At 47.3% G+C, this 14,917-nt stretch overlaps 1 protein-coding gene across 4 annotated transcripts; it reads left to right on the forward strand.

Moving 5' to 3' along the window:
• The first annotated feature begins 9,191 nt into the window (after positions 1-9,191).
• DIRAS3 (DIRAS family GTPase 3) lies at positions 9,192-13,017 on the forward strand. Of its 4 annotated transcripts, none has more exons than XM_050961080.1 (2): positions 9,192-9,288; positions 11,690-13,017. In XM_050961080.1, the coding sequence occupies exon 2, from the start codon at positions 11,780-11,782 to the stop codon at positions 12,374-12,376; it is 597 nt and encodes a 198-aa protein (XP_050817037.1). In that variant the 5' UTR covers positions 9,192-9,288; positions 11,690-11,779; the 3' UTR covers positions 12,377-13,017. The 4 variants fall into 4 exon arrangements, with proteins under 4 accessions (XP_050817037.1, XP_050817040.1, XP_050817039.1 ...); XM_050961083.1 differs by lacking the exon at positions 9,192-9,288 and adding an exon at positions 10,726-10,856; XM_050961082.1 differs by lacking the exon at positions 9,192-9,288 and adding an exon at positions 11,191-11,291.
• The last annotated feature ends 1,900 nt before the right edge of the window (positions 13,018-14,917 follow it).

Raw genomic sequence — 14,917 nt, forward strand, 5'->3', positions numbered from 1 at the left:
TTCTACCGCGTGTTCTGGGATGTCCTCGGCCCAGACCTGGTCACTGTCTGGGCTGAGGCTTTGCATAGCGGGGTCCTCCCTCTCTCGTGCAGGCGAGCCGTGCTGGCCTTATTGCCGAAGAGGGGGGACCTCCGCGACTTACGTAATTGGCGTCCCGTTTCGCTCCTCAGCACGGACTACAAAATTGTTGCGAAGGCCATCTCGATGCGGCTAGGGTCCGTGCTGGCGGACGTGGTCCATCCAGACCAGACCTACACCGTCCCGGGCCGCACCATCTTTGATAACTTGTATCTGGTCCGGGACCTTCTGGAATTGGGGTGTGGGGATGGTCTGTCGTTCGCCCTCCTGTCCCTGGATCAGGAGAAGGCGTTCGACCGGATGGATCACGGGTATCTCCTGGGCACTCTGCGAGCATTCGGCTTCGGACCCCTGTTTGTGAGTTTTCTGCAGGTGCTGTACGCTTCTGCGGAGTGTCTGGTCAGACTCAACTGGACCCTGACCGAGCCGGTCAGCTTCGGGCGGGGAGTGCGGCAGGGGTGCCCCCTCTCGGGCCAGCTGTACGCTCTGGCGATCGAGCCCTTCCTCTGTCTCCTCCGCCAGAGGTTGACGGGGTTGGTGCTTCAGGAGCTGGGGCTGCGGCTGGTCCTGTCGGCATACGCTGATGATGTGCTCCTCGTGGTCCAGGACCCGGGCGACTTGGCGCGGGTGGAGGCTTGCCAGGCTGTGTACTCGGCGGCCTCCTCCGCCCGGGTCAACTGGGTCAAGAGCTCTGGCCTGGTGGTCGGGGACGGGTGGCAGGCGAGCTCCCTCCCACCTACGCTTCAGGCCATCCGGTGGAGCGCGGGTCCGCTGCTCTATCTCGGCGTTTACCTTTCTGCCATGCATCCGTCTCCGCCGGAGAACTGGCAGGATTTGCAGGGCAGGGTGACGGAGCGGCTCCGGAAATGGACAGGACTACTCCGGTGCCTCTCCCTTCGGGGGAGGGCATTGGTGCTTAATCAACTGGTCCTGTCCATGCTCTGGTACCGACTCAACACCCTGGTCCCGGCCCCGGGTTTCCTGGCCAACCTCCGGACGGTGATTCTGGAGTTCTTTTGGCCGGGGACGCACTGGGTCTCTGCAGGGTTCCTCCACCTGCCCCTAGAGGAGGGGGGGCAGGGCCTGAAGTGCTTACGCGCTCAGGTCCATGTCTTCCGCCTCCAGGCCCTGCAGAGGCTCCTGTTTGGTGCGGGTAGTCCGGCGTGGAGCGTATTGGCGCACGCCTTCCTCCGCCGCTTCCGAGGGCTCCGATACGACCGGCAGCTCTTTTACCTCCATCCGAGAGGTCTTCCACGAGACCTCTCCGGGCTGCCGGTCTTCTACCAAGACCTCCTCCGGACCTGGAAGCTCTTTTCAATGACCAGGTCCGTGGCGGCCACCGTGGGGGTTGACCTCCTCGCGGAGCCCCTGCTACACAATCCCCAGCTTCGTGTGCAGGTGGCGGAGTCCCCCACGGTGTGCCAGAGGTTGGTCTCGGCAGGAGTCACCAGGGTCGGAGACCTCCTGGACTACGACCGGGGAGACTGGCTGGATCCCCTGACGCTCGCTCAGCGCATGGGGCTCTCCAGCCCTCGTACTCCCCAGCGCGTACTTCAGGAGGTGAAGGCCGCTTTACTGCCCGCTGCTCGGGCTTACCTCGACCGGGTCCTGCGAGAGGGCACGCCCCGCCCACCCTCCACCCCAGGCCCCGTGGACATTTTTATTGGGCCCCTGCCCCGTGGACCCAATCGGCCCCCTCACCCTTTCACTGCCAGCCGGCTGCATGATCTGCAGCCGGTTTTGTTCCAGACCGCGCCACGGAAACATCTGTACTCGCTCGTGCTCCATACCCTTCACTACCTCACCCTCGCGTCCCGCCCCGATACCAAATGGCGGGACCTCCTGCCGCCTCTCGAGGGTGAGGAGCCCCGGTGGGCCAGCTTGTACTCTGCCCTGGTCCCGAGGCCCGCCGGGGATATCAGTTGGCGGCTCCTTCACGGAGCCGTGAGCACGGGCGTGTACTTGGCGCGGTTCACATCTGTCCCTAGCACCTGCCCTTTCTGTGGTGAGAAGGAGACCTTGGCGCACGTTTATTTGGAGTGCGCCAGGTTGCAGCCCCTGTTCCGGCTCCTCCTGAATATTTTCCTGCGTTTTTGGTTGCACTTTTCCCCTCACCTTTTTATCTACACGCTCCCCATCCGTGGCCCCACGAAGTCGCGGGATCTCCTTCTCAACCTCCTCTTGGCCCTGGCCAAACTGACCATCTACAACACCAGGGAGAGGAGGTTGGCCGATGGGATTTCCTGCGACTGTGGGGCCTATTTCCGTTCCTCCGTCTGCTCTCGCATCCGGGCCGAGTTCCTCTGGGCGGCGTCCACTGGCTCCCTTGATGCCTTCGAGGAGCAGTGGGCGTTGTCCGGGGTTCTCTGCTCGGTGTCCCCATCGGGTTCCCTTCGTTTAGCCCTATGACCTCACTCCCGATCCTGTTTTTTTCATTAGTTGTCCCCCGTAATTATTTGGTGTCCCAGACCTGTGGGTCCTCCCCTTAGGCTGGGGGGAGGCACTTTAGAAGTGGGCGGGCTTCGCCCGCCCACCCCCGCTGGATGCCAATAGGACCCATTGAGAGAAGGCAGATACGCCTTATAACTCAGCAAAGTATGCAGGAACTTGCCATGTGACTCCGGACTCCATTTTGCTGTTATTTTCCACAGTAAGGACAAAGAGGTATTCTGACACCTGGAAAAGACTATAAAAGACTGATGTCTCATCTCCATCTTGTCTTCAATCCTGCATCTTACCTCTGGAGAGACTTTACTACAAATGGAAGCTCTACACAAAGGACTGAATGACCCATCCCAGTGGGGGATGTACTCCAGAGACTTGATTTGAACCTGCAGTTTACTCCATCACTGCTACAAGCCTGAACTAAGAACTTTTGCCATTATTGTATGTAATTGATTCAATTTAACCCATTCTAGCTCTCATTTATATCTTTTTCCTTTTATGAATAAACCTTTAGATTTTAGATTCTAAAGGATTGGCAACAGCATGATTTGTGGGTAAGATCTGATTTGTATATTGGTCTGGATCTTTATTTTTTGGGATCAAGAGAACTGTTTTTTCTTTTATTGGGGTGTTTGGTTTTTATAACCATTCATCCCCATGATGAGTGGAACTGGTGGTGATACTGGGAAACTGGAGCGTCTAAGGGAATTGCTTGTGTGACTTGTGATTAGCCAGTGGGGTGAGACCAAAGTCCTCTTTGGCTGGTTTGGTTTGCCTTAGAGGTGGAAAAACCCTAGCCTTGGGCCATGACTGCCCTGTTTAAGCAATTTGTCCTGAATTGGCACTCTCAGTTGGGTCCTGCCAGAACCGCATCGTTACAGCATGTTGCTCCCTAGATATTAAAGACGAAGTGGGTGAAAATTCTTTTTTTAGACCAACTTCTCTTCAAGAGAGAAATAAGCTTTTGAGCTACTCAGATTTCAGCTCTGAGAAACGAGCTGTGACACTCAGAGTACAATACAAGGTGGAAAAAATTGTTTAGCATAAGTAGTTATACATCAAGGGACCACTCAAGGTGAACTGGCCCTTATATCAATAGTCCTTTTTGTTTTGGATTAACCTTTTTTATACAAGCAGCAAAGAATCCTGTGGCACCTTATAGACTAACAGAGGTTTTGGAGCATGAGCTTTCGTGGGTGAATACCCACTTCCTCAGATGCATGTAATGGAAATATCCAGGGGCAGGTATATATATGTGTGTGCTAGCAAGCAAGCTAGAGATAACAAGGTCAGTTCAATCAGGGAGGATGAGGCCCTGTTCTAGCAGTTGAGGTGTGAAAACCCAGAGAGGAGAAACTGGTTCTGTAATTGGCAAGCCATTCACAGTCTTTGTTCAATCCTGAGCTGATGGTGTCAAATTTGCAGATGAACTGAAGCTCAGCAGTTTCTCTTTGAAGTCTGGTCCTGAAGTTTTTTGCTGCAGGATGGCCACCTTAAGGTCTGCTATAGTGTGGCCAGGGAGGTTGAAGTGCTCTCCTACAGGTTTTTGTATATTGCCATTCCTAATGTCTGATTTGTGTCCATTTATCCTTTTCCGTAGAGACTGTCCAGTTTGGCCGATGTACATAGCAGAGGGGCATTGCTGGCATATGATGGCGTATATTACATTGGTGGATGTGCAGGTGAATGAACCAGTGATGGTGTGGCTGATCTGGTTAGGTCCTGTGATGGTGTCGCTGGTGTAGATATGTGGGCAGAGCTGGCATCGAGGTTTGTTGCATGGATTGGTTCCTGAGCTAGAGTTATTATGGTGTGGTGTGCAGTTACACACCATAATAACTCTAGCTCAGGAACCAATCCATGCAACAAACCTCGATGCCAGCTCTGCCCACATATCTACACCAGCGACACCATCACAGGACCTAACCAGATCAGCCACACCATCACTGGTTCATTCACCTGCACATCCACCAATGTAATATACGCCATCATATGCCAGCAATGCCCCTCTGCTATGTACATCGGCCAAACTGGACAGTCTCTACGGAAAAGGATAAATGGACACAAATCAGACATTAGGAATGGCAATATACAAAAACCTGTAGGAGAGCACTTCAACCTCCCTGGCCACACTATAGCAGACCTTAAGGTGGCCATCCTGCAGCAAAAAAAACTTCAGGACCAGACTTCAAAGAGAAACTGCTGAGCTTCAGTTCATCTGCAAATTTGACACCATCAGCTCAGGATTGAACAAAGACTGTGAATGGCTTGCCAATTACAGAACCAGTTTCTCCTCTCTGGGTTTTCACACCTCAACTGCTAGAACAGGGCCTCATCCTCCCTGATTGAACTGACCTTGTTATCTCTAGCTTGCTTGCTAGCACACACATATATATACCTGCCCCTGGATATTTCCATTACATGCATCTGAGGAAGTGGGTATTCACCCACGAAAGCTCATGCTCCAAAACCTCTGTTAGTCTATAAGGTGCCACAGGATTCTTTGCTGCTTTTACAGATCCAGACTAACACGGCTACCCTCTGATACTTTTTTATACAGTTATTCCCTATCAAAAGATATGGTTATAGGTTATTTTGGCGTTTTATGAACTTCACTTCCTTTTCATAATTGAGCTCAAAATTAAGGTAAACGTATAGGCCCAATTATTACAGCACCCCTCATGTCAGAGCTTGAAAGGTGGTCCTCGGAGAATAGCCTTTCACTTATCATTAGCAGGTCTTGCACTGTGGGAATTCCCCCCTCCTTAGAACTAGGGCTTTATGCTGCTATGGACGGCACCTATAGGCTGGTGGGTCTGCGGGGGACACAACAGTTAGCTACACCCAACTCCAATATAGGTTCTTTATTCTGCTACATAAAAGCCACCCTCCAAAAAGTGAGTGTCCTGACCTGGAATGATACTGCTGGGTCCTCTACGGCTCACAGCCCTCCTTAATCTCAAGGGAGTCCCAGGACCCACTTACAAAGGTATTTCTCTTTTATGGGGCTAGGTCCTCACTTATATCTTCCAGCTGGGAATACAAGCCAATCATTTTGCTGCTACTTAGCTGGACTCACTGATTTCCCAACACATGCCTGCTGGGCCTCTCCTTAGGCCAGCATTTACTGCCCCCTGGCCCCTCGTGCCTTTAAAAGGTCAGCCCACCTTACTCTACACCACCAGTTTATAGATGCTGGAGCAGGGATAATGATCTCAATCTGTAGATTTAACTAGCAGAGTCCTGTAGCTGGTGGAGGGACTTGTGAGTATATCCAACATTTTCTGCAACTAGGAGGCTTGTGACCTGCAAGGAGCAGCTGTATCAGGTAAACCAAAGGATGTTTCCTTCTCCTCAAGTCCTCAAGAGGTGTTCTTGTACCAGCTGTGTTAGTCACACTTCAGCGATGCTCAGTAATGTCTCGTTTATAAGACTAGAGCGTAAATAAGTAATAACTAGCTTTTTTTAAACCACAGATTATTTGACATCATATGCTGATAGAGGATCCGTTATTTGTTAAGCACCATCAATGGGCTCAGCTATGTATGAGACGCATGTTAAGACAGTCCCTTCCTTGGAGAGCTAACGAACGAAGATAGGCCTAGTTCCATGTATATGCGGCATATGTATTGTCTCTATGGTAAAAGATCCCAACCCTGGCGTTCATAACAGTAATGTGCTCAGACTGTTGTGATGGACTAGGTGGCAGTGACCAGATTTCCTGATTCTGGGGTCTTTTTTTCTTATATAGGCTCCTATTACCACCCCCTCCTTCAACCCCTATCCCGATTTTTCACATTTGCTGTCTGGTCACCCTATTCTAGGCTCCCCTAATGAAGAGTCTTCATCCTCCCATGGCCTGAGACTCAGGAGACTTGGGTTCCAGTCCTGACTCTGCCACTGATCTGCTGTGTGACTTTAGGCAAGTCACTTCCCGTCCTGGTGCCTCAATTTCTGTAGCTGTAAAAGGCATTATGGGCCTTGCTTTCCTTTATGAAGTGCTTTGAGATGTGTGAATGAAAAGCTGCTATATAAGAGACCAGTATTAATGATGGGTTTCAGCAGTGCCCACTGCACTGCCATCACCTACGTTCCCTTCAGTCTGCTTTAATCCACCAGGAAACCCCTCCAAAAACAACTGCATCCTGCCAGGTTCAGGACATCCAAGCTCCATTGTGGATTAGATATATGCATACACACTGGAATAGGTGGCAGCAGGCACTGAAGCAGTCAAAGTCTAGTAATGTAATCACACAAGGAAGGAAACCACAGACCTCCGTTCAAAAATGGGTTGAAAATGTGGGTGTAATAGGCCAGGTGGGTCTCCTCTTTTGGGTGGTCATCAGTCTGTTGTGTCAGACCTAACCATTGGAACCATGTCCTCCTAAACTCCCTGGGCCTGGATAGTGGGTGACTGCTGCTCCTAGCTCTGAGTTACTCCACACACTCTCTAGGTCTCATGTCTTGGTAGTAGGCTCCTGCCACACAGCCAGCTACTCTTGAACTAGTGTCTCAGCCCTTCTGAGTTCCGCCCAATAGTTTATACATGCTCCCTTCAGCAATCCACCCTCGAGTACACTCTGGTGTATAGTCTAACTCTTTGGAAACCACATGACCATTAAAGCAAGGAACACAGGCTTTGCAAAGGAACTTCTTAAACACACTCATGCATTATTCTTAGACACCACCAGAGAGTTAGACTTAGGCAAAACAACAGTCTCCTGAACACAATCCCTACTTAGTCTTGGGAATCTTGTGTCCCTGTTTTGTGAATCTTGGGGTTTGGTCCAGGTCCTTCAGGGAGGCCAAGTCCCTCCTGCCTCCACTCCTCCTGTTGACTCTTCTGGTTCTGGTAATGAAATGGCTGCCCTTGCTAGAGAGCATGTCACTTTTTAAATAAATGACACCTCTTCTTTGTTCCTGTCTTTCCCTTGGGATTTTCCATGCTGCAGCCCCAGGTGGGATTGCTGGCAGAGAGTTGTTAAAAGCAAATGTTACGTGTCAGTTATAAAAGAGAGGAATTCATAATTGGCCACAGACATATCCTTCAAACTGTCACAGGGGGCACAGACACTCAGCTACACAGATGTAGTTTTCATTGTTGTGGCAGGAAGTGGCTCCACTAACAATGAGAAAGCGTGGTCTTGGTTTTTTAGAACTTACAAAAAGGCACCTGTGACCTAGCACTTTGATGGGTCCTTTTGCTAATCGAAATAAGCAAAACTCCAAATGAAAATTTGTCCTGAAACAAAATTAGGAATTTCCTTTCTCTTACACGTATGAGGAGAAAAGACTATATTGAATTGGAATAGTTCTAGGGACACAACTTCCATTCAGTAGGGACAATACAATAGCTGCTAATATAGGAATCCTATTTTTAGCTAAAGCAAATGTACGCCAGCCCTATACAATACATGCTCAGAGATTTTAGCAAATAGCCAAGAAGAAGACATGCAATTAATTTGTCTGCTTTTAAAATACAAATAAATAACCATAGGTCAGGATGTAAGCAGGAAGAAGCAGTACCACACTGCATAACTAAATATAGGAAAATCTTCTCCCACTGTTGTTTGTTAGTATAAAGAAGTGCTCAGAAAAGCCTTTTTATAATGAAGATCAGCACAGCTGCATGTGATGGGTTGGGAAACTGGTCCTGCCTAGATAACAGAAGGTTAAATTGCCCTGTCTCAGGCAATGAAGCTGGGACTATAAGGAGACAGAACACCTGAGCTCCTCTAATAAGGCAACATAGCTTCCTTGAACTGCTGATCTACTAGAGAGAGTCTTGGACTGTTTGTTCTGAACAAGATATCTGTGCAGAATGTCAGGAAGTTTCTAGCTGAACATTGTGATGCTCTGAAAGGAGGACAGCATCTCCAATCTTAAGAGCAGGTGATTTCAGTTCAGTGGGTGGGGGGCTGGTCCCTTTAATAGAAGCACTCACATGTAGCAGTGTAGTATTTGTACCTACAATTCCAGTGTTGGCTTCATTTTTTAAAATGATTTTTTACTTAGGAGTACACTGATTTTTCACCCACAGGATGGTAAAAGGTGTGAAAAGAATTTGGAAAAGATCTAGCCACCACTGGGATAAGTACTTTGGTGCAAATAAGAGATGATTAACAATATTGGTTTTGTGTCTGGCTGAGAAACACTTTGCTAGACTCAAGTCAGGTGTTTTGACATTAAAGACAACAGTCTACCTCAGAGGAAAGCCCTGCCAGCATCTGCATTATACAGAACTACTACTACTAGCACTAAGCACTGTGCTTGGCTTTGGAAGAGTGCTCTAATAAACCCAGGCTGTTTTTCCCCAGACAAAATGATAACCCTCCAGTGGAAGACTTGGCTCCTTTAACTATTATTATTCCACTCCAGCTGCATGAATGGGATGTTCCACTCCTGGAAAAACTGAATGAAATACAGGGTGACTGCAAGCAGGGGTGAGTCTGTGCGGCTCCATCACCTTGGAAATACAACTAGGCAGCTACTGGGGCAGGTGTGCCAGAGCGGTCCAGCTGCCAGGGTGGAGCAGGGCTGCCAGCAAGGGCAGATTTGGAGGCTGGCTTTAGGGCTGCTGCACTGGGGGAGCCACGCCTGCCCTCTCCCTCAGTGCAGTGGTGCTTCCCAGCCTCTGCTCTCCATCGGGTACAAGTACAACCGTGGAATTTGTATTTCCATTGAGTTCCTAGCTCCACACCAGGCTGCCTGTGGGTGTGGGCTGCCCCTGCGCTAGCTGGCTTTTTGGAAGAGCACAAGAATGAGGTAAAGATTCATATACATATTTATTCTGTGCTGAAGCTTGGATGAGGAAAGAGGGCTGCTTTCACTGGGTGTTGCTAAAGCCCTGTGCTGTCTTCAGCTGTGCTGCAATAATCTTATTACTCATCAAAAAACCAGCAGTGGTGCTGTTGCTTGCTCCCTCCTGGCTCTAGGAGAGCCTGGGGCTACCACTTTCTCCTGCATATGAAGCTTGATTGCTGAACAGTACCAATGTGGCTTGTCTGGAGCTGAGAGCACTTGTTGTGTCTGCTCTACAGTTGAGGAGTGGAGGGGGTGAGAGTGGTGCATGTCTGGGGCTCAAACATGGCAGATGAGTGTGTGAAAGATGGAGCTGGCTAGGTCTTGCTGATATTTGCAAGGCTGCCCAGAGGATTCAGGGAGCCTGGGGCAAAGCAATTTCGGGGGGCCCCTTCCATAAAAAAAGTTGCAATACTATAGAATACTATATTCTCGTGGGACCCCCTGCGGGGCCTGGGGCAAACTGCCCCACTTCCCTCCCCTCTTCCCCCTCCCCCGGGCAGCCCTGGATATTTGCTGCTACACCCCCAAATGTATTACCAAAATAGCTACTTTCCTGCCACCAAAACACCCAGACCAGGACACGTCCTGGTGCAACTGCTCTGCAAAACCCACCTGGATGCTGCCAATTTTGGGCCCCAATCCCCCAAAATCTACCATGTAAGTAGAGAACATATCACTGCTTCTTCTGTACCTTTAACAAATCCAGACCTTGCTGCAAAAACTTGGATCCAGGGATCCTGCCAACTTTTGGCTACAAACCCAGAAATTGTATCATCAAAACAGAGAGCGGGTGTAGCTCTTACTATCCCTCTCAAGATATCCTCCTACAAGAAAACTGCAATTCTCTAATTTGGCACCAGTGTCTTTGTGAATCTGGATAATTTTTGGCTGCATACTCCCCAGTTCTTCTACTTACACTTACTATATATATGCACCTTCCCCTACATCACCAGCATAATCTGGATCCTTACCTATCCTAGTGCAACAACATTGCCAAAATGGTGGTGAAGATGCACATTTCACAACTCTGTAAACATACCATTGAAACAACAACAAAATTAGGTCTATGTATTCTAAATAAATAGAGTGCTGGAAACATCCTCCAATCTGTGATGTCCCATAAATGATCAGCCATGCAAACTGCATCTCCACCCAGCCCCACCCCCTAACTAAATAGGGCATTATTTCTTTATCAGCAACAAAATCAAAGCACCAGAGCCTAAACTGGAAAATATCAAGGCTTGGTGGCTTGACTGGGTACTGGGTGGGGGTGAAGGCTGTATTTTTTCCTTTTAATATCACAATTCACTTCTGTAGCTTTAAATGATTCCATCAGAATAAAACACACAGAGGAGTTCTGCTGATATACTTGACCAGTGGAATTTTCATGGTCGAGGACAAAAATTGGCTAGATCTAACAGGAACCAAGTGCCAGCTCTGGGTACCTGCCCTACTGTTGCTCTATCTGGACTTTCTGGTGTAAGAAGTACCTCTATCCTCGTTCTCTATTTATGCAATAGAATTTGAAGGTAGGAGCCAAAATGTGGCTGGATCTAGCAGAGTCCAGGTACTGGATCTGGGCTTTGGGAGTCTGTTGTGCCGGATGTGTGGGGGTTCACGCTTTCTGGGGCAGATTTTTTTTTTATTTTGATGGTCCAATTGATGGGGGCTTGGATGCAAAAATCAGCAGGATCCAGGAAGATCCACTTTACCCCTCTTTTTCTGAAGGGTCTGATGATGCAGCCACTCCTAGTTACAGATGACCCAAGTGCGTGATTCTCATGCCTCGCTGATTGTACCAGCAGCTGAAATATTGCATTAGCTTAGGTCCATCATTAGAGGTGATACAGCTTTAGGGATGGCCAGGTTGTGCTGCCTGTTGCTCTGCGAGAGAGCCAGCGTGGGAGAGTGCACAAAAACTACAGAGAGAAAAACACACACTCCGGATTAGCATCGGACAAAAGGTGGGAAGTGAGGGAGCCTGTCGCTGGGATTGGTGCAGGCAGCAGGAGCAGAGCCTCTGCACCAGCTGCAGGGTAACTGAGTGCTGCGGGGCTCTGTTGCTTGGGCACAGAAGAACTTTAATGAGAGAAGCTGCCTGATCTTAGCTCTGATGGGTGATTTTTATCTCGTTTCTCCGGATATTGGAGCTGGTGGCCACAGGTGAATTACAGTGTTCACTTTCAATATGATGCTGTGTATGGGAAGTGTGCCATGGGGATTTGGTCTGGCTTTGTAATACAGCAGAGAGATGAAGGATGGGAGGAGGGGCTGTATTTATCGGCATAGCAAAACCTTTTGTGTACTGTGAATGATGAGGTGTTTGGGTTTGTTTTTTTTCCTTTGTTTTTCCTCTCTGCAGGCCGTCTCTGCATAAGGGCATGTAAATTCAAGAAACCTGGGCATTTGCAATTCAGATCTTCCTCACTTCTTGGGTCACATCAGAACAAACATGCCAGAACAAAGCAATGATTACAGGGTGGTTGTGTTTGGAGCTGCAGGGGTTGGTAAAAGCTCCTTGGTCCTTCGCTTTGTAAGGGGAACTTTCAGGGAAACTTACATCCCTACCATTGAGGACACTTACAGACAGGTGATCAGCTGTGATAAGAACATCTGCACCCTTCAGATTACAGATACCACTGGCAGCCATCAGTTCCCTGCTATGCAGAGGTTGTCTATCTCCAAAGGTCATGCTTTCATCTTGGTGTACTCGGTCACAAGCAGGCAGTCCATGGAAGAACTTCAGCCAATCTATGATCAGATTTGTCAGATCAAAGGGGATATCCAAAAGATTCCAATAATGTTGGTTGGTAACAAGAGTGATGAGACCCAGAGGGAACTGGATGCCAGTGAAGGGGAAGCCTTAGCCAGCCAGTGGAAGTGTTCCTTCATGGAGACATCGGCTAAAATGAACTACAATGTACAGGAGCTCTTCCAAGAACTCTTGAATCTGGAGAAGAGAAGAACTGTCAGTCTCCAGGTGGAGGGGAAGAAATCCAAGCAGCAGAAAAAGAAGGATAAACTGAAAGGCAAGTGTTCTGTTATGTGAGTATACCTTGAATGGCTGGAGCCGCATCACTGCATGATATAATAAGAGCATGGACTTTCTCTCAGAATATTCTCATGTAAAGTGGAAACAGTCTGCTCATAGGCATTCGCTAGAAATCCAAGAAGAATAAATAGGTTTTGAAGCCTATAGTTTCTCTCTGATAACTCATTTTAATCATTGACTTGGAAGACACTGATATTTTTTTTAATGTGTCTTTTTAAGCAAATGGAATGTCCAGTGTTAGCCATGACACAGTTTTGAACAAAAAAGTTTACAAACTAGATCAAAATACCAGAATGTATTAATAGAGGCAGAAATCATCTTTGTTATCCCTGAGTATATATTAGTTTTTAAATATTCTCAGATTATGTATTAGCCTGAAACAAAAATCCTGTTTTGCCTACAATGTGTATATACTTCAAGGAAAAATGTTTTCAGAAATGTAGTGACCGCAGCAAATCTTTCACAAAGTTAGGGCGTCTTATTACGAAGGAACAAACACATGATTTTTCAGAAATGTAGGTATTTGAGGAGAGACTGCCTGGCTTACCAAAGACATGCTTGTTTCATAATAAAAATTAAATTTGTGTATTGTTATGCAGCTACTGATATTTTACAGCTATGTGACTTATTAAAGTTATTCCTGCATGTAATTAGTTTGTTTGCTGGGCTTTTTTCTTGCCAACAATACTCATTTCCATTGCAACCTGTAACTTGGTTAATTCCCTATGTCTTTCTTGCCGAATTGTGCGTAGGGGCCCAATCCTGTAAAGCGAGAAGCATCCTCAGTATCTTGGCTTCAGCTGGAGAGGAGAGAGCTCATAACCCCAGGAGATCAGGCACTTATGTCGCATAGTTACTAACAGAAATTGTCTGTCTGTTAACTTGCCTCTTATTGCATAGCTGAGCACCAACAACTGGAAGTAATGCTCTGCCCATTGTATATAGCGTTCTTCAGCCATACATTTCAAAGCACATCACAAACGTGAACAAGCTGTACAATCTGTGTGGAACTGCTGGGGAAATTGAAGCATAGAGATGAAGTGACTTGCTTAAGTCTGCCTCATATGTGTGATATGGGCCACATTATCACTGTCTCTGAGGTAACAGATTTCAGTCCATCTGACTCCTAGGCCTGTGGCCTGTCTCTTTCATCACCCTAAAGAGAGATGGCCTGAGTTCTTATAGAGAAGATCAGGTAATTCCAAGCACAGGTATATTATTGGCTGCAGTGAGGCCGGTTATTTTGTCAACCCAACCTACTGTTTTGAACTGCAAATCCAGCTTTGCATACTCTGTGATGTTGCTTATATAATATATGAAGATTTTTCTTCTGTCTATTCTAAATGGTCCTGGCTTTGGTTGAAGTCCTTGACCAGTTATTCTTGGATAAATGTTTTCAGTTTACAGGAACATCCTGATCTCTGAATTTTTTTTTAATTTTTTTTTTTCTGAACTTGAACAAGAGTCCCAGTCAATTTATTTGCCATCCCTCCCCTTTTTTCTGTCTCTGACAAGGGTTTGTAATTGTGCTCCTGGCTCTTTGTAGTACCCTTCTGCATATGCAGCCTTGATCCACTGTCTGCAAATCAGTAAAGCTATTTTAATGAGAATGAGGAATCATGTTGTGTCCATTACTAGCATATAATACAGATATCAACATGTTACTTTTTGGTTGTATTAGTTTAAGGTCCCAAATTCACAAATGGACAGCCTAATATGAATTGAATTCATGAGTTTTGTGGAAAATAGTAATTAACAGCTGTAATCTTGAGGTCCCATGACAAAGCCTACTATTTTTTTTTTCTTTGTGCATTTGTGGAGCATCTGGGCTGAGATGCCAATTATCAACAATAGAGTAAGTTATTTCATTCTGGTTTGTAATGGCTCTATTACTGAAAAAAATGAAATTCAACATAGCTTACAATACATTTCCCCTCTTTAAAGCAAAGTCTCGCATTTGAACAACTTGTAGTTAGATGCTAACACGAGGCAATATATTAAATGTAAGGATAGATATCATATTAATGTGTGTGTAGCTATAATGCTGTGTTAATTCTCTGTGCAGGCTGAATGCAAATTACAGGTCAGGTATATGCTGCACCTAGCAAAGGCACAGTTTAGAATTCACAGTCCAGGCTACGTCCTCTTTTGCAACATTCTGATTGTTGCCTGCTCTGACGCAGCGTCCAGCATAATTTAGACTGGCCCATAGGCTGCTCTATGGACTGCAGCACTGCCTGGAATCTTGGAAGCACTGTCTGTTATGTCTCTGCTGGCCCTGACACACCCCCTACATAGGGCTTATAAGGGTTCCTTGGAAGGCTGCATTTTATTTGTCTTTGCCTTCATTCCCAGCCAGAACTGGGACTATTAAATGCCCTTTTACCCAGCATAAAGTGGCTGGAGCAGGTATGAGAATGTCTCCCAGAAATCTGAGCAGGCTTAGTCAGCACTGAGCACTCATGCGGTTAATAAATGTGCTGAATCTTCTCTCTCCATCCTGTCTGTCTCCAGAGTGCTTACTAAACCCTGAACGCT

The sequence above is a fragment of the Gopherus flavomarginatus genome, chromosome 7, assembly GCF_025201925.1.
Source record: "Gopherus flavomarginatus isolate rGopFla2 chromosome 7, rGopFla2.mat.asm, whole genome shotgun sequence".
NCBI classification, from domain to species: Eukaryota; Metazoa; Chordata; order Testudines; family Testudinidae; genus Gopherus; species Gopherus flavomarginatus.